The sequence below is a fragment of the Ischnura elegans genome, chromosome 4 (genome assembly GCF_921293095.1).
Source record: "Ischnura elegans chromosome 4, ioIscEleg1.1, whole genome shotgun sequence".
In the NCBI taxonomy this organism is placed as follows: domain Eukaryota; kingdom Metazoa; phylum Arthropoda; class Insecta; order Odonata; family Coenagrionidae; genus Ischnura; species Ischnura elegans.
In genome coordinates, this window is record NC_060249.1 from 88651357 (window position 1) to 88671880 (window position 20524).

General features: G+C 39.5%; 1 protein-coding gene across 1 annotated transcript in view; it reads right to left on the reverse strand.

Annotated features, from left to right (window-relative positions):
- The window catches only part of LOC124157750 (protein trachealess-like), a 712144-nt gene that overhangs the window by 9526 nt on the left and 682094 nt on the right, over positions 1-20524 (reverse strand). Inside the window, exons 8-12 of the mRNA XM_046532749.1 lie at positions 6833-6954; positions 4976-5184; positions 3452-3558; positions 2422-2569; positions 592-782 (exon numbers count right to left, since the gene is read on the reverse strand). Of these exons, the coding sequence (XP_046388705.1) occupies positions 592-782; positions 2422-2569; positions 3452-3558; positions 4976-5184; positions 6833-6954 (777 nt within the window). The remainder of the gene's footprint in view (positions 1-591; positions 783-2421; positions 2570-3451; positions 3559-4975; positions 5185-6832; positions 6955-20524) is intronic.

Consider the following 20524-nt stretch of genomic DNA (forward strand, 5'->3'; position numbering starts at 1 on the left):
TCTCATAATTTTCCAGTTATTAACATTAACAAATGATGTTCAGAGAGAAAATAAAGTTTGATTCCACATGAAAGTTAAGAAATCACATAAATATACACACAGAGACTCAGACTTAAGTAATTACATGTAGATAGTAATCAAAATCTAAGAAATATAAATGGGCTTGTGATTCAAACACATGCAACTACACGAAATTGTGTCGGGCTGTACCTGTCGGAAATGCAATATATATCCATGATAATATACAAACTGGAAATGGTAATTTTCACACTTTTACATAAAACTCCACTACCAACCATGGATTCTACATTCTATGTCATTTTCAAGGGCTTCTGCAGTCAAATATTGAAAAACAATATAATATCAAGTATGTGCAAGCATATCATACCAGGCAGATGTTTTGAAACGCAATGCCCAGAATAGCATCACATGTACTGTGCAAACAGCCCATTTTTCAATTACATATTTACTTAGAACAATACCAGAAAACGCATACATATCACCAACTATCAAAAAATTATAAATAATATATTTTCATAATGGAGCATCAAAAATATAAGTGTAAGAAATATAGCATAAAGTAATACACACCTCCACGATCTCCATCGGGTGAGCCGTTCTCAGGGTCCGCTCCCTCCCTCTTCACGAGTCCCTGAGGCCTCTCCTCCTCCTCCTCTTCCTCCTCCTCCTCTTCTTCCTCCTCCTCATCCTCCTCACCCTCCTCACCTTCCTCACCCTCCAACTGGCAGCAATCCATCACCAGGCTGCCATACTCCTTCCGGCTACAAGAGATAGAGTAACATTAAGGATCACACTTATTTTAGTACCAAAAATCAATGAAATGAATGTCCCTTTTGACCATGGTTGTAGCTAGTTGGGACCAGGGGAAGGCCCTTACCGGAAGGCCCTCAGCAAGGCCCCCCAGAAAAAATTGATGAATCTAAGTTGAGATGGGAGGGCGTGCAGCTAGGAATTAAGGCTAGGGGGGGGGGATTTGGCAGCAAATAATACTGGGGGGTGTGGAATACGGGAGGTGCGGGTGGCCTTCCCCAGAAAAATTTTAAGATAAATGGTTTAAAACGGTGAGTTTTAAGGCTTTCTGAGCGATATTTTATTAATCTTCACACTATCCTATAAGTTACATTTATCCAATTAAGTAAAATGGATTAAATTTTATCTGAGTTATGGGGGGGCTCTATCCCCTAAAACCCCCCCTTGCTGCGCCACTGATGGCAACCACCACTCACACAGAGTAGGCAACCCCTTTCAGTATCATTCAAAAGGGTCGTTAAAAATAAGGCTTACTTAAAGTTTTGAAAAGGGTTAACTTATTACAGTTTTGAGAAGGTTAAATTAATAAAAAAATTCAGAAAGGAAACACTTGAAGTAGTGGTATCCCCCAGAATCCTAGAACGGTTTAATGCCTATCCCATTGACCTCATTATCTTCTTACTTACACCACACATATAATGAAGGTAGTATTAAATGTAAAAGTTAATTTTATTTGAGAAATATGCACAACTACCTCTTCTAACATAGCTAAACAAAGAAACACTTTTAATAGCATCATACCAAAACTGGTCGTATTAAAAATTTTAGGAGTGGAAGTGGTCTTCATTTACAAGTGAAGCGATGCATCTCTTCCACATATTCTTGCCTGAAATCTCCAATTACACAATGAAAAATAGAGACAAAAAAGTGCCCAAATCTTTTTTAACACTTCTGTTTGAAGGAGGCAACTAACAGCTAAGGTCATTAGCCCCATGAGGGAGGGAAAGGAGGGAAGGGCGGAGAGAAACTCCACATCAGTATTACCGTACCCTAAATAAAGGTCGCCAAAAGGACAATGAAGGGCCCCATTCAACAGACAGAAAAATCTGAAAATGTCTACTATTGGCAGAATGTGAAACTAAGACCCACAGGGTGGGAATATTTTAGCCACCACAATGTTCTAATATCTGCCAAAATCTTTGGAAAGAAATGACATATTCATTAGGAAAATGAGAAGACAGCGGAATAGCAGTTAAAGAAATGAGAACTTCCTTTCAAAACTAAAAAATGATAACATTCGTACGAAATTAAATAATTATTTTATATGAAAAATTATCTAAAAAATATACGAAAATAAGGCTGAAGCCATGAATGAACTAAATTCTTAGGAATTAATTTAGGTTCAATCCGAATTAACTTTTTAAGAATTATAATTATATTACTAACTAATACTGGTTTTGAAGCAAACCTGGATGAATCTCTCATTTTATGTTAAACGAATTGAATTGAAATCCATTTTGTGCAGCAGTTCTTCCATACACTCTCAATAATTAAGACTATAAAATATTTACTGAAGAAAATAGGAAGGTTACTGATTACGATACGAAATATTCTTTAACTAATTGTAAGTAGAAATAATTGACCCCTCACCTGATGACATAGTTGACGCATATGATGTTTTGCTCATCAGCATTTTTGGAGTTGCAGACAACCGTTGCACAGGTCTGAATCCATGTGTATCCCCCATGGCGGTTCATAATTCGGTAATATTGACTCATTGCTTGGCCTTTGTTGATCACTAGAGGAAATGAGAAAATAAAAATACCATGTTAATGCTTGACTGATTTAGCGCTTGGAAATTAAACAAAACCGGTACAATATACCACATTAATGGATTTTCAGTCATAGCAGATAATTTTTTTAAATATAGAAATAATTAATACTTAATCATAGATATCAAATTTGCTGTCGTCAGTGAAATTTAAGCAAATAATTGATACTTTCCCACATTTTTCATGCTAAATGTTGACAAAATAGGTAGAGGTCTTCGATGTTTCTTTAATTATCTAAATTTTTCATCGAGATAATCGTTAAAATGGGCACATTTTCAAATAAAAATAACACTCTTGAAATATTAAAAAGCTGACACAATGATTGCCAAAATCTTTCAACAAAATTGTCTTATAGTTGGAAAACTGAAAACATAGAGGGTCAAAAATGGACAAAAATTATTTTAAAAATAGTGAGATTCCATAATAAAGATAAATACATAATCTGGTCATAATAATTTAAACTGGCAAAGTTCTCATCACCAATAGTTTTTCTTAAATCTTACTTGCTTGAATCACTATAATTTATGACAAAATATTAACTTTTATTTTGGCATGTGAGCACATGTATAATTTTTCAGGACTGATAATTATGTGGTGCAATTGACGCAGCGCAATCTTCTTCAAATGAATAAGAAATTGCCATCGTGCGCAAGATGCTGTACAATTTCAGCCATTAAATGAGATCAATTTTGAAATGCATAAACGACCAATAAAATCTATCAACATTCCACCTATTATTAATAAGGCGTTTTGTAGAGAGGGAAAATTTTACATTTATAATTTTTACTGGATATTGATAAATACTAAAAGTAAATAATAATTATAACGCGGCAAAAATAGTTACTCACGGTCTACATGGCACTTTCGTAGTTTGGAAGCATCTTCGCCATGACAGAGGGAATAGAGGTTTTTACCGGTCAATTCGTCCGCAGTGAAGTCAAGAAGCTCGTTCACCCTGAGAAATTAGAATCAATAAGAGACACGGTTATGCAACAGGTAATTTTCTGTTTTCATGAAAAAAAAGTATTTTAAAAATGATGATTGATGATTCACTACCGTTTAATGCACACAAAATTTAATAATCAATTGATACAAATACTTATGTGCCACATTAGCATAAGTCAATTTAAAGCTCTTCGAAATTGTATTTCGTAATTCAATTGAAACTGCTACTTTAAAGAAAAAACTAATGAATTCAGAAAAAACAACTGAATTGAACTAATTTGGTTTTAAATTAACACTGAGCCTCACAAAAACAGCGACAATGTCAGTAACTTAATTATATTAGTAAATAAGTTTGATTAGTTATTAATTACTTAATTAGTTTATTAAGTTAACTGACTAAAAAATCGATACAATGAAGAATATTTAAGATCTGTATTTTAAATTGTAAGGAAAAACTCTCATTCATGGGCTTGAAAGTTCAATTAACTGTTCTAAAAAAATTAGAACATTTAAATCATGCAATCGAAGGCTTTATGAAAACATAACAATATTAATGTAATGCAATTGACCAGGCCTATGCGATATAATCAATTACATACTATTATACATGCATACATCATGGTATGTAAAAATGTATTTATAGGGGTTAGAAAAGATGAGATGACATTACAAAGTATGTGTTTATGTAAGTTTAAGTTTAGAATCAAGAGACACGGTTATGCAACAGGTAATTTTCTGTTTTCATGAAAAAAAAATTTAAAAAATGAAGATTGATGATTCACTACCGTTTAATGCACACAAAATTTAACAATCAATTGATACAAATATTTATGTGCCACATTAGCATAAGGCAATTTGAAGCTCTTCGAAATTGCATTTCGTAATTTAAAGCATAAAGAAAGTATAGCCGTAGAATAAAAGTAAACTATGAGCAGGAATGAATAAAGAAACGCCTATTAATGGAAAATGAGGATGCCATTTTTAATCACATATCAGATATTCCACAATAAAATTATATTAGTGTCTCATAAGGCGAGAAAAAAGCTCAACTCGGTAAACTAAATGTTGGCCTCATTACTTTAGAAAATATTAAACGTTTACGACGACATGTAAAAAATTTATAAACATTTAAATTCGTAACTTTAAAAGTTGGAGCGGATAAAATTCTCGAATGGTTTATTTCAAGTGCTTTGAAATCAGTTGTAACTTAAATGTTGTATTTTTCAAAGAATAGGGAATTTTACGCATGCAGTAAATGGGGCAGAGTTCGTCTTAAGGAGCATTTGAAAAATGGCATGGTTACCCCATTAGAATGATGACGTCTTGAAATGAAAAGAAAGAAAAATAAGCGGAAAAGAAAGAGTGAATGCAGGCTTTGGATGGTGAGGAAATGGAAGAGGAATAAGTAAGGATTATGTATAATCCACCTGGGTTCACAGTGCGCTATCCGGAAGTCGAACGTGACCCTGGTGACGAACATGTCCGACTCCAGTCGGATCTCGTGGACGGAGGGGGGAGGCAGCGCTATGGCCAGCGCCACCATCCCGAGCAGCGGCGGAGACGGGGACTTGTTGCCGGCAGCGCCGCCGCGGCCGAAGCTGTACTGCGGTCGAAGCCGGCATAGCACCAGGACCACCTAATACGGGGGACGTCTGTTAAGAGCTGGGCTAACCAAGGGCTCCACTACAGCCCGTTGATGTGTGGTACAAGAATGTGGATCTTTCACGTGACTTAATACTTTATGGAACAGGTTATAGCGGAAATAAAAAAATATGTCACTGTCGCAAAGCGTTACATCTTAACTGCCATCCCTTACAAAGAACTGATGCAAAAGAGCAAAGATAAAGTTTTATAATGCACTTATTAATTATGCTAACACGATTTGTACGGATTTGATTAATGATTAGCGTACGATGACCATAAAAGATTAATAAGAGAGCTCTCGTTACGGACCCCACATTGAAAATAAAATATTAAAAAAGAGAGACTATTCATGGTGTAAATCTAACTTTAATGCACTCAATCAAACGGAAGGAAAAACGCTGGCACAAATTATAAACATACTGCCAGTAACATGTAATAAAACAAATTATGTTCGGAAGTTGAATTTGTGAAGGGGTAATCATTCTACGAAAAAGTGGGATATTTGGGGCGATATTGGAACACGAAAAAGTTACCGATAGGACCAATCGGCGCCTAAAATTTTCATACTTGTGTGGCGACTTACAAATATGTTGAAAGGGAAATACTACTCAGGTGGTACCTGGTAATTGGAAGAATTCCCCGATCCATCCCTCCTGGACGTAGGTGTTTGCTGAAAAAGAATTCGAAGGCGTCTGGGATAGAACACCAAAACCTTCCATTTTGCGCGCGATTGTATGACTCTGTATTCACACTCTCATGGCCACTATTTGATAAATAAATAGGTCCATAGTCCATTGGCAGTAAATTTAGAATTACAGAGCCTTATTACATAATTTTTCAGTCCCTTTTCTCTCCGAAGAGGCAATCAATGGGGTTGGGAGAAGTAGTTCTCACAATTTATAGCGAACGTCACTTCTAATTTACAGCGAAAGGACTACAGACATTAATTTTTTTGGGTTTGCTCAAATTATTTCACTGAATTCCATGCCAAAGGTAGTTCCACCAGGTAAATGTAGTATATCACCAACAATGTGAAACTATTTAGTCAGCCAGACATTTTAGTGATCTGAGTGATATAAGGTAACAAAAAAATTCCTTTTCATTCGCTTTCAAAGAACACATTAGCGTGGAATTGTCTAATTTACCTGGAGAAAGAGCCCTTGACATGGAAGTGGCCATAATTATTTGAAATAGGAATGGTTCAGTGTAAATTATTGCAAATCGTATATTCTACACACATAAATATGAAAAATAAATTAGAAAAATATCCAATCAGAGCATGCAATTAGGTGAAGATAAATTGTTAGCTAAGGTTACAACGACTTATTTGAAATACATAATTTCACTCCATGATGTGATCACATTGATATCAGAGTGCATGCCTGAATTAATATGACCTAATTTTTTAGCTTAGTGTGTGATTTTCAATGTGGGGCTAAATACATAAAGTGTCTCTCTTTAAAATTATTTAATATCCAAGGCATAATTAATTTTAGACATACGAAAGCGGACAGCTTAGTGAAACGTCATTTATTAACTTGACGGAATAATTTTTGAAGCTATTCAAGGTCCGCGCATGAAATTACAGAGATATATTGCGAATAATCGATAAATATGATGCATTAATTTTTCATACTCACCCTGTACCCTGAAGATTTGAAGTGGCATCCCCTTTTGGTTAGCGTAGACTTCATTCGTATGCAGAACGCTCGGTCGAAACCTTTGTATGGAGACGCACTGTTGATAGACATCAGCGAGGACACTATGGAGGAAAAACAAAAGAGGTGACGTCACTACCTTTTTGTAACACAAGCAAATCAACAAAAATGATTACACATCCTGAAAATATCTGGCTAACAAATATTGACAATGGAGACCAATAGCTAGTTCTGATAAGAAGAAAGAGCCCTGACTAATTAGCATTAACAATTATAATGTGAATTGTCATCCATCATGATCACGGACTTATCATGATTTATCAACAGATACAATTGATAAAAATTATCACACCCAGGATCAACGACAGTTGAGTCTCTTCAAAGGGTCACATTGCCAACCACTGAATCGGATGCAAGTAAGGAGAAAATACTTCAATGCATCTTCACCGGGGGGGATCGGGTTGGTGTGGTGGCTAGAGTGTTGGGTTCCCACCCGGCGGGCTCCGGTTTAAATCCCGGCAGTGGCAGAGAATTTTCAGAGACTGCCCGATCCCTGCTTGAGTGTTGTGTGGAGGACATTTCAATGGCAACACTCCATCAGTCGGATGGGACGTTAAGCCGTGGTCCCCTTGGCGCCTTTCGTTGAGAGCAGGCTAATGCCGACGCCGTGTTTCTCTTCACCCCTCCTTCCATACCTTTTCCCCATGGCGCAAATGACCTCAGCTGTCGGTCGCCTCCTCCAAATACCATACCATACCATCTTCACCGGTGACCATATGTATTGTTGTGTAAAACGAAATGAATCAATTCGAATTAAGCTTACTAATCAGTCAGGCCTCAGACGAAAAAGCAGTCATTCACAGAAGAAAGAATGCCTTTAACATCATTATACACACTTATTTCGGCTTCCGAGAAGTTAGATTGGTCGACCATCAAATTGGCTCTCGCACATAGATATTATGTCTATAGATTTAAAGCTATATAGATTAATTTAGAATTAGGTACGTATGTTTCGGAAGTATATTAGGGTATTATGAATTATAAAGACATCATAATCGTTGAAAATTATCAATTCACGTTTTCTGACGATATAGATGTTTGGTTTCGAAGGTACATACTGCAAGAAAAAAATCTTAACTTATTCCTCAGGATAAATGACGAACAGAAACAACCAGGGATAAAGAAGTAGGACATAGAAATCGAGGTTTACTATAAAAGTCGGAAGGGCAAGAAGTAGAACAAAACAGTTAACAGATAGCGCAGTACATATGAGGATAATGGGAACGATTGTTAAGATATTAAGAACGAGGAGAAAGCTTAAGGAAAAGAGGCTTTCACAAACACCAGAGAGTTAAAGACGCGGATTTAAGTAGAATATGAAGAAGGGAACAGGAATGAGGGTAATAACGCTTGTATCAGGATAAAAACGTGGACATTGATGGAGTCTGCAGTTTTACGCAACAAAAACGACGAGGAAAATTAGAGGACATGGTGAGTTAAATGGAAGATGAGCGAGTTAAAGCTATGACTGAGAGGAGAAAGAACCCTCCAATGAACGAAACTGGCAGAGGGCTTGAAGCGGGTACTGATGGTTAAGAAGAAAAATATACTCTGCTCACACACTAGAATTCTCCCATTTATATGGTGTGATTGTTGGTAATTATTTCGCGTTTATTTCAATAGGTCAATTCCAAATTTTACACGAATCTGATTCTTTCATTTTCATTACTATCATAACCATGTTTAATCCGCAAAAAAACACCGTAAGTATAAATAAATCATAAATATTCAGAGAAATTAAGATGGTAGGGTCAATACGAATTCAAGTGCTGTGAGAGTACTTTTTTAACTGTGTCTTTTACCCAACATGCGTTACGTTTTTTTGCTAGAGGGTTCATTGAGATGTATAGCTAATCATAATTCACTTTGTGGAAGTTTCTAAATTCATGTTGATGCAACATATTTAATATGCTTGAAGACGCCACAATGCGGTGAAACCTGTAATATAACGAAAATGTTGTAGAATAGTAAACACTTTAACATGGCTAGAATAACCTCAGAACTTAGTAAATTTTCTAGGATTAATAAATAAATAAATCGACTGGTTTCAACACAACCGCGTTCCTATGTAGGGTACATACTTCTTCAGAAGGATATGTGAAATTTCTACGGGGCTAAATGAGTAATTGTTGCCGACATTTCAACGAGCGATTTGCTTCAAGGTTAAGATAGTGCAAGGTATTGACAGAACATGTGCAAGGACATTTTTGCCTTGAGAATGTGTGACAGTTTGCAGCTCGAAAGGTCGTAAGAGTTCAGAGTTTAGCCACGTGAAAACCCCGGGAAGGTTACACTAATGCTATTCGACGGGAAATAATTATATCCTCGTTCTCCATGTTGGAGTCATTCAAATGGGGTGAATCATTCCATATTTCAAATGCTATTCAAGACGAAAACTGCTCCATTTGCTGCATTCAATATTCTCTATTCCTTAAAAAAATACGGCATTGAAGCTGCAGCTGATGAGTTCCAAGTCCTTGAAATCGACCATTCTGGAAATGTATTCTCTACAACATAAAAAGTTACGGCTTTAATCAGGGGCGGATCCAAGATTTTTTTCTGGAAGAGGGGGGGGCACAAGGGTCCGACAGGCAAGGCCGGATCCAGGATTATTTCTGGGGGGCACAAGGGTCCTACACGCAAACGGTCTTCTCATATTTGGGATTAAAAATGACATGCAACAATTACTGTACGAAATATTCTCTTTATACCTATTCATATGAAAGTCATTAAAAGTTGTGAGTATGAAATTAAATGACTGAGGCTCCGCAATACACAAAACAAAACGAACGTAATGATAACCGTATTAAAAATCAGCCTTGAAAGGCCAAAGGCAGGTTTAGGAGGGGGGGAAGGGGGCACGTGCCCCCCCTAAATCCGCCTATGGCTTTAATTACTTATACATCTTTGTACATATTGCCCTAAACGTTTAATATTTTTGAAATTAATGAAGCAAAAATTTGGTTCACCGAGATCTACCAGCCTTTGGGAAAACAAAAATTGGAGCATGCACTTTTGACGCGGTTAAACCAGTTGCGTTAAATGCCTCATCAATCCACGAATTTCGTGGAATTTTAAAAAGTATTTTACTTCTCACTGCATGACCATTACGAATGGAAAACCATTGCGAACGGCCTACGGCCAATATCCCAACCCTGAGCTTCCGCGTCGCTATGGCTACCTAAACACACCCAAACCTTGATTTGGTATTCCGCTGGCTGCAGACGGAAAGACTTGAAGCGACCTCACCCGCGCTTTCCTTGAAACCTTGCTCAGGAGAAGAAATCACTAAATTTGTTGCCGTTCCGACGAAAAGCAGAGACATTCAGGGAGGGAAAGAAGAGAAGGGAGGGCGTTGGGAAAGCATAAGGAATAGGGAAAGACAGAGAGAGAGAAGAAGTATAAAGGTGGAGGTCATGACGGGAAGGTCAGCGGGAGGCGGAGAGGGAGACAAAAAAGTTTTTGTTTTGAAGAAGAAGGATAAAGCTTTCTTCGAAGCGGCTAAATTTAACTCAAATTAGCGTAACTAAGGAGTTGAAAACTAACAAAAGTGTCTGTTGATTAACCGCAAATATAAACGGAAAAATTCGACTTTGGAATGTCATTAGTTGAGAAATGCTCAAATTTCTCTTGTAATCAAACAGTAGCAGTTGATATAGTCTTGTCTATCGAGAGAGTTTAAATACGCAAGAGAACATGGTGAGGCTGCATCCCATGGGGTTGGGGTGAGGAACGTGGGCTGAGTCCTTCCAATTCTTCGGAAACAAAATTTTGTCAGCCATAAAAACCATCCAAATCCTTCAAAATCGATACCACGAGTGTTGCACGATGCAAATACCACTCAGTGTGGGTTAAACCGTCCTGCATGAATGCACGTGTGTTGTTTTTGTTATTATGAGTGCCTTTTAACGACCGAGTGGTTTGCTTGTGGCGATCCTGTCGCATGCTGTTGACCCCATGCCAAACATCCTATAGGTTGCTCGCAGGGTGATATTCAGGTGGAGATGCATTTGCACGGTTTGTGCCGTGATGGAAGGAGAATGGCAGTATTTTTTTGTGCCCAAAAATAACTCAGGTGACATCAAGTTAAGTTGTTTTGAACGGGTATGAGTGAGGAGACTTAGGCTAGGGATGGAGAAATGAGAATTCTTTGCTGTTGACACGTTATGACCAGAGCTGTGATTTGGTGGATAATTCACCGATCGGCCTGGGTCATAATTAACCAATTTACGCTAAGTTAAGTTGTTTTGAACGGGGATGAAGGAGGAGATTTTGGTTAGGGATAAGGAAAAATGCGATAGTGGTTGGCGTAACACGGTGAAACTCCTTCATGGTGCACAAAGGTCATAGGGATAAGGAAATAAGAATTCGTTGCTATGACCGGAGCTGTGATTGGTGGAATACTTCACTTACGGCCTACGTCATAATAAACCAAATTACGTCTTGTAAAGCTGTTTTGAACGGTATTGAAGAAGGAGACTTTGATTAGAAATGAGGAAATGAGAATTATGATAGGTTGAATACTTCACCGATCGGCCTGGGTCATTATAAACCAAGTTGCGCCGAGTTACGTTGTTATGATTGGGACTCAAAAGGCGGAGGTTTTGGTTGGGAAGGGGAATTACGCCTCCGTCACCAAGACAGAAGAGTTACTCAGCAATAGCATAGACAAACTGCCCGAAAGCATCCACGAAGGAGTATACGAGGTGAAGAGTGATTACGGCCAGGCAACGGCCAAACGTCTTCAAGAGCACCGAAGAGCCATTAAAAACAGGCAGTTTCGTACTTCAGCCATCGCCGAACGCACATGGAGCGGACCGAAGCACAATGTAAATGTGGAAGAAGCAAGATAGATCACAAAGGAAATACGCTACTATCCAAGACTCATCAGAGGAGCCATCGAAATAAAGAAAAACCAAAATGATATCAATAGAGAAGATGGCAACACACTGCCCAGCTGTTGGAAACGAGTTTTCAGCGAAAACAAGAAATCGCACCAAAACGAACCGGCCCCCAGCTGAAGGAAAGGTACACAAGGAAATCACCAACTGCATCCTACACTTCGGACCAGAAGAAGCGAACTGCAACGCTTGCGTAACATGACGTCGCCTGAGATGAACAGACGCGGGAGAGAACCTGAAAGCAGCCAATCAGGAGAATTAAGAGCTTGTTACTAGGGATATGGGATGACCAGAGTTGTGATTGGTGGAATGCTTGACCGATCGGCCTGGGTCGTAATAAACCAAGTTGCGCCAAGTTAAGTTGCTGCGAGTGTGGCTCAAAAGGAGGAGATTTTGGCTGGGGAGGGGACAATTCGTTGCTTGGGGAGACGGGAGGAGGACCAGAAGGGGTGTGGGAGAAGGGGGAGGGGGCTTAGATGTGGACTGAATACGCAAAGGATCCCTTGGTGGCGATGGCAAGGGAATGATAAAGCAGCAAATAAATTTGTGGACGCGAGAGAGGTCCCTTCACTGAGTGGGAGGCTCGGCGTACTTGTGCGGAGGGTGGGAGGTGGGGACAATCTCCGCGTAAGAGTAACCCCGAAACAAGGAGAATGGGTGGAGGGGAGGGGTCCAAACGGGCCGCCAAAGCCCTGTCGTCGATTGATTCCTTCGTTTTTTTTCGGGGAGAAGTTGGGTAGTATCCGGCAAGGAACGCACCACAAGAAGAAGGGTGGCCCTCCGTTCGCACGGAAAGGGGGACCGTGTCCCTAATACCACGCTGTACGGGCCGGGAGCCACGCAGCGGACACTGCTACGTGTCTCTTGGATTCCGTTTACAGCAGTTGAACCTGGATCACACGATAATTTTTCGCGTACAAGTCCCGGGATCATTTTAGCTATGCTGTCAATGTTAGAAATGTATATATCATATGAAGGTTGCTCAAAACTGATACAAAAAGGTACTCCTTCGAGGTACTCTTTCTTTCTACCCTGCAATCATGACATGTATATCTTATTTCAATTCGTAATAACTCTAATCAATAATCATGTCTAATCTAATCTATCGATCTATCTGTTCAATACAAGGGAAATTGTTACTTATGCCATCATTTTCCACGGCCATTATTTATGGCACAGTCTTTTGAGACATCCTTTATTCGTGGATCTCTTCATCTTCCGGATTTTCGCCGCGTTGATTGTCAGACGCAGACGAGAGTTTCGCCGGGATTCTGCGTCAACCTCTGACAACCAACGTGATGAGAACCCGGAAAATAGAGAGATCCGGAATCCATAACACCACGGAAAACTACGAGCCAAATAGGCTTCCTTCACCTCTACCATGCTCGTTATCATTGAGCTTAATATCGCTGCCATAAAATGCGTTTTATTTAGAGCAATGATTGGCTGCTACTGAACTTCACATACGTGGTCAGTGAATGAAAACGGGAAAAAAACGCATGATGGAAATATGGACGGTAACTGCTGCCATCCGTGAAAATTATGAGGTCTAAGATTCATTATTTGAGTTGCCATTTCTGAACTTGTGCGTGAGAAACGATCGTAATATTCAGGCTTTATTGAAGTTCTGACAATCCTACCACATCTATACACAAACTCTCCTCACTTCTCAAGGAGGTAGGTGGATATTCTCCATGATCATCAGTGTTAAAAAAGAAACAGTACGTTAAAGTAAAATGGGGCGTGTTTGCTGAGAGGTTTCCTCGACGAATATATAGATGACAGCTTTATTCCGTATTCAGGATTGCTATCGCGTCAATGCCTTTTTATAGACCGCGTTTCTCCATCCGTCCTGGATAAATCTTAAGGTCTATCACTATACAAATTTAGGAGATAATAAAGTAAATTATCATCTACTGGAAGTCGCCTTAAGGACGAGTGGACACACGTCTAGAAAACAACATCAACGAGAAAGTAGAATGGAATACTAAACAACTTTTGCTAAATATTATGCATTATTGAAAAATGGCGAATAAGCATGAATACAGTAGAGTATTTATCTATTTTTATGGGGTAAAATTTGCGCATATTTTTCTATGAATGTGATTATTTTAATCTTTTTTTTTCTTTTTTAACGTTTGCTATTACTTAAAACATCATTCAGTCACGCAGCGATCTAATGGAAAATGGAAATAGATGATTTCAGCATGAAGTTTTATAAAATGAGCAATATCATACATATTTATGAAAAACTCCAAATCTGAGATTGTGAATATACAGGTTGAACTCATCCAATAAGCGATGATACTGCTTTACTATTCCAGGTTATCTTTATTGAACCACGATACGGTAAAAGGATGTTAATTTTTTTACGCTTCACATTAACAACTACCATGGTTTCGATACCAATATCATTATGAAAAGTAGGAGCCGACCTGAAGGGAATATTAGGAGCAGCTATTACACACTAACGCAAAGTATAAATCCTTAGTTCTCTAAAACCTAAAATATGACTCCAGAGATTCAGAGAAAAGGTGACTGAAAAGCGAATACTATTACCACCCCTTCGACAAATGAATATTAACCATTAAGCATCTGACCTGAATATGATGAATAAATTGCCAGCCAAAATTGTCGTCATCAGACATCAAACAACGCGGTGGATACCCGGAGACCGTGACGTTACCTTAGTTTCTCATCTGAGATCACGTTCTCCAAACACCTGCTTCGCGGAGAGCCAGTTTCACCTAAAATTCCACAGTCCCTCCTCCAATCTTCGAGTGGGGTGCTTGGAGACATGTTTATACAGGCAACGGCTTGCGGACGAATTATACCGATATAATAGGGCCGTACTTGCCTCCCTCTTATCCCGTACCGAATCGGTCGCGGCATGCGGACTATCTTACGACCCCTGTCACCATCTCAATCGTTTATCTTCATCTCAGCCACCTCCTGGGCTTATGCTAACAGAAATACTTAAAGAGGAAGTCGGAATCAGCGATCTTTGGAGCAGATAACCTCCGCATAATCACCCAATTCAGTTCGATCGGTGCTCGAGATATTCTGATCGCCCACGGATTCCCGCATAATGACCGTGTATTCTAGTTTTGCATCAACATTAAATCCGCATACCTTCTTAGTAAGCGTTTTTAGAAAGAATAAAACAGGAAAGGGACCACCATCATACTGTATGGAGAAATAAAAGTCTTAGTGGAAATATATCGAGAGGAAATCTATTAGCCATTAGGCTTGATTCTTATTTAAAGAAGTAGCTTCGTGATTTAGCAATTCAAAACCAATAATTTTCGCACATTTAATTTAAAGCTAATAAAATGCATAAATATCTCCACAAAACTCCTCAGAGATGATGTATCATTGTACTGGATATGTTTTGGACTTGTGGGATGAGGAGACGCAGCTTCAAGATGAGACATGGAGGAGACAGAAGGTTTGGGTGAAGTAAATACTGAGCGGGGAGGGGATGATGAAAACAGTTTTAGAGGAAAGAATGCTAGGTAAGCGAGGAAAAGGACGGAGGAGATTGAGATTTTTAGATAAAATGAAAGGGAGTAAGCCGTAGGGGTGGGAAATATAAGATTTCAATAGAAGTCGGTCCAGAAAAACCAATTATCCAAGCTGTGTGTTCTTGCTCTGCAAAAAAATTAAATTGGACCTATGCTCTTTGAGATAATATAATGATTTTTTAATGACTGATTTAAGAGGCTGAAAGAATCTATATAAATTTTTGTTAATCCCTAACAAATATATGTTAAAAAAGGATCCTTGTGGCAAGATGGTTATTGTGACGTTTTCTGCAGAATATAATTATCTCTGGAAGAACCCAGGTATGTGTCTCATGGAAATAAAAACTTACCCAACAGCATGGGATAAGATTTAAAATTCATCCTGATAAATCAACAATGTACGACTCCTTGCAAAGACCAGAGACAGCCAGAGAAATTTTGTATTGCAAGGCGCTAATTAAAAAAAGTTTTCGAACTGTTCTGGTAAATTCGAAGGATCAATTTACAATAACCACAATTCTTGAGTTTGAAGTACGGTCTATTACGTTTCATTCTATCCTTAGATTCTATTCTTATTCTCACCTTTTCTAATTAACCTAACTTTCTTCCCTCATAAATTATATTTAACAAATTAGTAGTCGCTGTATACTATCCCTCCGGATCTAAAAGCTTCCTCTTCTAGCTCACCATGCACACATTGCACTTCCAATTCACCTATTCCAGACCAATATCTCAAATGCATCCATCTCGTCCTCTTCCCTCAGCGTCTGGGTGAACTCACGGTAAAGCGCTGCACTCCAAGTTGGACTCCTCGCTAGCATTTTCATCAAAATCTTTCTTTTCTAAAAAAAAAATCATCAAACAAATTCTGGATCCGCCCAAGCGGCTAACCCAATGGAATCATTCACAAAGACCTAAAATTGTAAACCATTTAAAGAAACACGTCTACATAATACCCCGCAAGCCGCCTCAACAGGCATAGTTACTATATAAATAAAAAGACAAGTTTCGACGAAAAAATCTTCCTGATCCATCCCCGTAACTGCAAATTTAAAAAAATCAGTAAAGTTGCCGCCCATTCATAAGTATTTCTTTATTTTTCAAAACCTATCATAATTTAGGGGATGAGAGACCATTGAGGCCAGGGATACCAGTGATTTTTTCATAGTTTCGATGAAAAATGATTTAAAGTTAAAGTAGTTTGAAGTTGTTGGGAAAAGGTTTTAATGAAAAAATTCAATACCTATGTCACTATATATCAGCACAGAATATAGAACCACTCGTATCCCTAGGTCACTAAGCTCTTGTATATTTAATTATTTTTTTTGTACCTAACTATGTTAAGAAAAAATATCACTTCTCAACCCTTCGATTAACGAAATCAAAAAAATGGTTAACCCTATTGCTTCCTCATACCCTTACTGCTGTGTCCGTTTCCCTCTGAAGTGTTGCCCAAAGATATTCCCAAAATGACAGCACGACAAGAGACTCCGAGAGTCGGCGACCGCCCAAGAGATCTAGATAAAAGACCCCGCGAGGAAGGTGACGGGCGCGGACACCAGTGGGTCGCCACTGTCACGAAACCTCGAAGAAGTGGCGGTATTTGAGAGGGGAGCCTCTTAATAAAAACATTCGGCCAATTAGTCACGACTCCGCGTCGCCGGACTATCGCCTCGCCGTATCGCCCTGTTGCGTGGCTACCACCGCGGGCGTCCGTGTCTTCGACCCCTGAGAAAATAAAAATAACGATAAAAAAATATAAGAGAATGGTTTCCCCTACTCCTTCTGGCTGGCCATCCTCCTAACCACCACACCCCCCCCCCCCTGCGCGTCCGTCCACACCCAGTCCATTGTGTGCGTATGAATGCGTGCATTAAAATGCGGATGCGCGCTTTGCATCGAAATGCCCCTTCTTCACCCCCCCTCACTGCGCCCCTCTCTGACCCCATGTCTCCCCCCTATCCCTCTCCGGCTACCACTAGGATTATTCGATAGTTTGATTGATCGAAATCATCATCGATGTATTAGGCTTTTGAGTATGCAACTGTGGAAATGATAGAAATGGACATGTAAAGCATAATGCTCTTACGTTTTTCAAATTGCCTAAGGAGTTCAATTAAGGCCGTTTTACACGGTACACGGAATTGCGCAATCTGACGTACGTGCGAAGGCGCAATCAAAATTGCGTCGTGTAAAGCGGTGAATTGCTAGAACACGTGCGAGAATGCGTGGATGTGAGACGGCAAAATAGCCCCTGTTCTAATTTCGTCCATGCATTCGCGCAATTCCACGCCATTTTAGAAATTAATGCAGCTCTAACCTGCGCAACTCCGTGTACCGTGTAAAACAGCCATTAGGCAGGTAATAATTTAGGGGTGCCTAGACCATATGTGTTGCAGAGCTGTGGGATACTTTGGCTTACTGTTTATTAAGGGCGTCAGGAGAATTTCTCCAAGTAGATTTTCTCTATTTTCTTTACTTCTTACTTCTTTCTTTACTTCTTCTTTCTCATTCTTTACATTACATTATATAGGCCATATCTTGAGAACCTGAGGAAGACCATCGTGAAAGAAGGACCTCGAGCAAAATAGGTGAAGTATGTAAAGAGGGATGTGAAAGAGAAGAAATACGTATGTCTGAAAAGATTAGCTGATAGGAGAATTGGGAGAATGACCAGAGGCAGATTAAGGTCGTTCTTTTTGTAGGTGGGAGGCGGTTCATTATTTTCCGCGGCGCCTGGGTGATATGAAGCTCTCAGCGACAATGATACTCGGGTGAGAGATTCTTTGACTGGTTGGTTTAATATATTGATTAATTTTTATAAAATATTGTTTAGGAACCGGCGAAATATTAAAAAATCACCGTAGAGCCACCAAATCATTTAAATTTTTTCCTGAATTTACTGATGGGGGGTGGGCGCAAATGAATCCGACATAGAATAACAGCAATAGCAATATTGAAGTTAGGCTTCCGATGTTTGTCATCGCTCTTGGTTACTGCGCAGCCAAATTGCATAATATATATACTTTGAAGTTGGATCGTGCCCAACGAGTCGTAAGGAAAGCCCGGTGGTGGTGTCGCAGTGCGCTCACCAATTGTCTTCCATGGCGTCACCCTTTTGGAGGAATATATGAAGGCGATGGTGGAGAAGAATCGTCTGCCGCGAACGTGCGACTTGCCGAATCGATGACATCACCCTCCTTCCGCGGGAGTCGTTATGCGAATGTTTCACGGCCACGCGCATGCGCCGCGCGCGATCACGACGACGCCGAACTAGCGACTCACTATTGGCCCACTGTTGTTGAAATGGAACGCCGGAGTTGATACCAAGGCGGAATGGGGAATGAAGGGTTTCGCCCATGAATGAATACGGCGGGAGATGACGGATAGAATCGTCAGAACACGTACTCTACCGGTCAAGGTAGGTTTACCTGGAAAGTCATATTAACCCCTCAGTATTGGCAGCAAGATCGCAAGTCTACTACAGTTTGCAGAAAATATTCGAGGGAGGCCAGGCCCTCTGGAGGGGCAGGACAATCAGAAAAGACAATTGCAATCTCCCCAACCATTTTGTCGAAAACGGAATAAAACTTTCTTTACTCACCTACGAAGGCTTTTAATAGGTTGACTTTGAAAAAAAAATTGAAAATATTCAGAGAACAATATAAATAGCTAAATATCAAGATCCAACGTAATAAAGTGACTTAGGGGTTGGAGAGCGGTGAATATTTTAGGTTGAGTTTTAGGGAGGACTTGAAAATGGCGGAAAAGGAGGCTGAAGTCCAAAAAGGATAATTTTTACAACAGGAATTAAAATAGGAAGGATTTGTATTGAAACGTTTGAGATATGGAGAGGCGGAATAGGGGAATATGAATCAGACAGATGAATAAGACAGTTATTACGTAAGTGACGAGCAGGGACATGGAAACGAAACATAGGGAGAATTAAATTGGCCCGTTGAGTTCTACTAAAGATTATACGCAGGGAAATCAAATGTGATAGAGAGCGTAGGTGAGATATGGTAGAAATACCAAAGATGGAAAGGGCAGCGTTACGAGTAAACTCTACTCACGCAGGATTTTGATGGGGAGCGAAAACGAGATTGTCGAAAGTGACTTAAGAAGAGTGGATGTCGCAAAAAATATTCAGATTCATATTACTTTTCCGTCAAATCTCGCCCAATGCATTTTTAAAAAATCAAAGCACCATCATAACTAAATAATTGTCACGAATTTAATCATAATCACGAATACCTTCAGAGTTCTTTCTATCAGCAAAACGTAATATGCCAATGTGCTGGCGTCTTAATCAAGGATGGAAATACAGAATTATTACAAAGGCATGAATTCCTAGATCATAAGTCTACATGAAAGTAATGGAAAGCACATTACCCGAGGAGTGAGTTGTATTCTAAAAGGTTGAGCTCCTAGACTAGGGTAACTTAACTAGAAGATATAATAACTTTGGGATGGAAATTAAAAGACGCGGTTAACCAATTATAAACGAATTTTGCTCATAAGTACATCAAAAATGTATACACCTTCAGCTCTATCCAGGAAAGATTTGAACTACGTGGCCTGTTGTGCTGTAAAGTTTAATTGCGATATATATAGCTCCCACAATAATTGAGAGAGTTCTTGAAATTTATTCTCTCTCAGAAGCAGTTCTGGATTAGAAAGGGTTAAAAAGACGCTAGCAATACGGTTGACGAAACTGTTGCCATTCCAAACCAACATAAATGGTTGCAGTGTTCGAAAATGCAAACATCTGAAAAACTCCGCGGAAATCTTTTCGTGTAATAATACGTAAAAAATACACAGCAGCATTACCTAGGCTAGATCCCGCATGACGGCGACCATATCATCGGCTGACCCAAGAAACCTCGCTGCCCTAGGTCATCCGACTGGGACCTACCGCGAGAACATCACTTGGAGACTCCCCCAGACCCTAATCTCCAACCTCAGCGACGAACATGGTTATTATTATTAGTATTATGATAGCGGCGTCAAGACGAAGATCCCACCCCCTTCGGTGATGCCGTGCGCTGAATTTCGGATTTGGACAGGCGGACGCCCGCTCTTCCAGGAAGTTGACGAATGCTTCCTCAGGGGAGGGGGGAGTATTGTCGCCGTCGTCGCTTATCTTTCGATGAGTCAAACGATCGGAAAGGGGCGGCAAGGGATGAGTT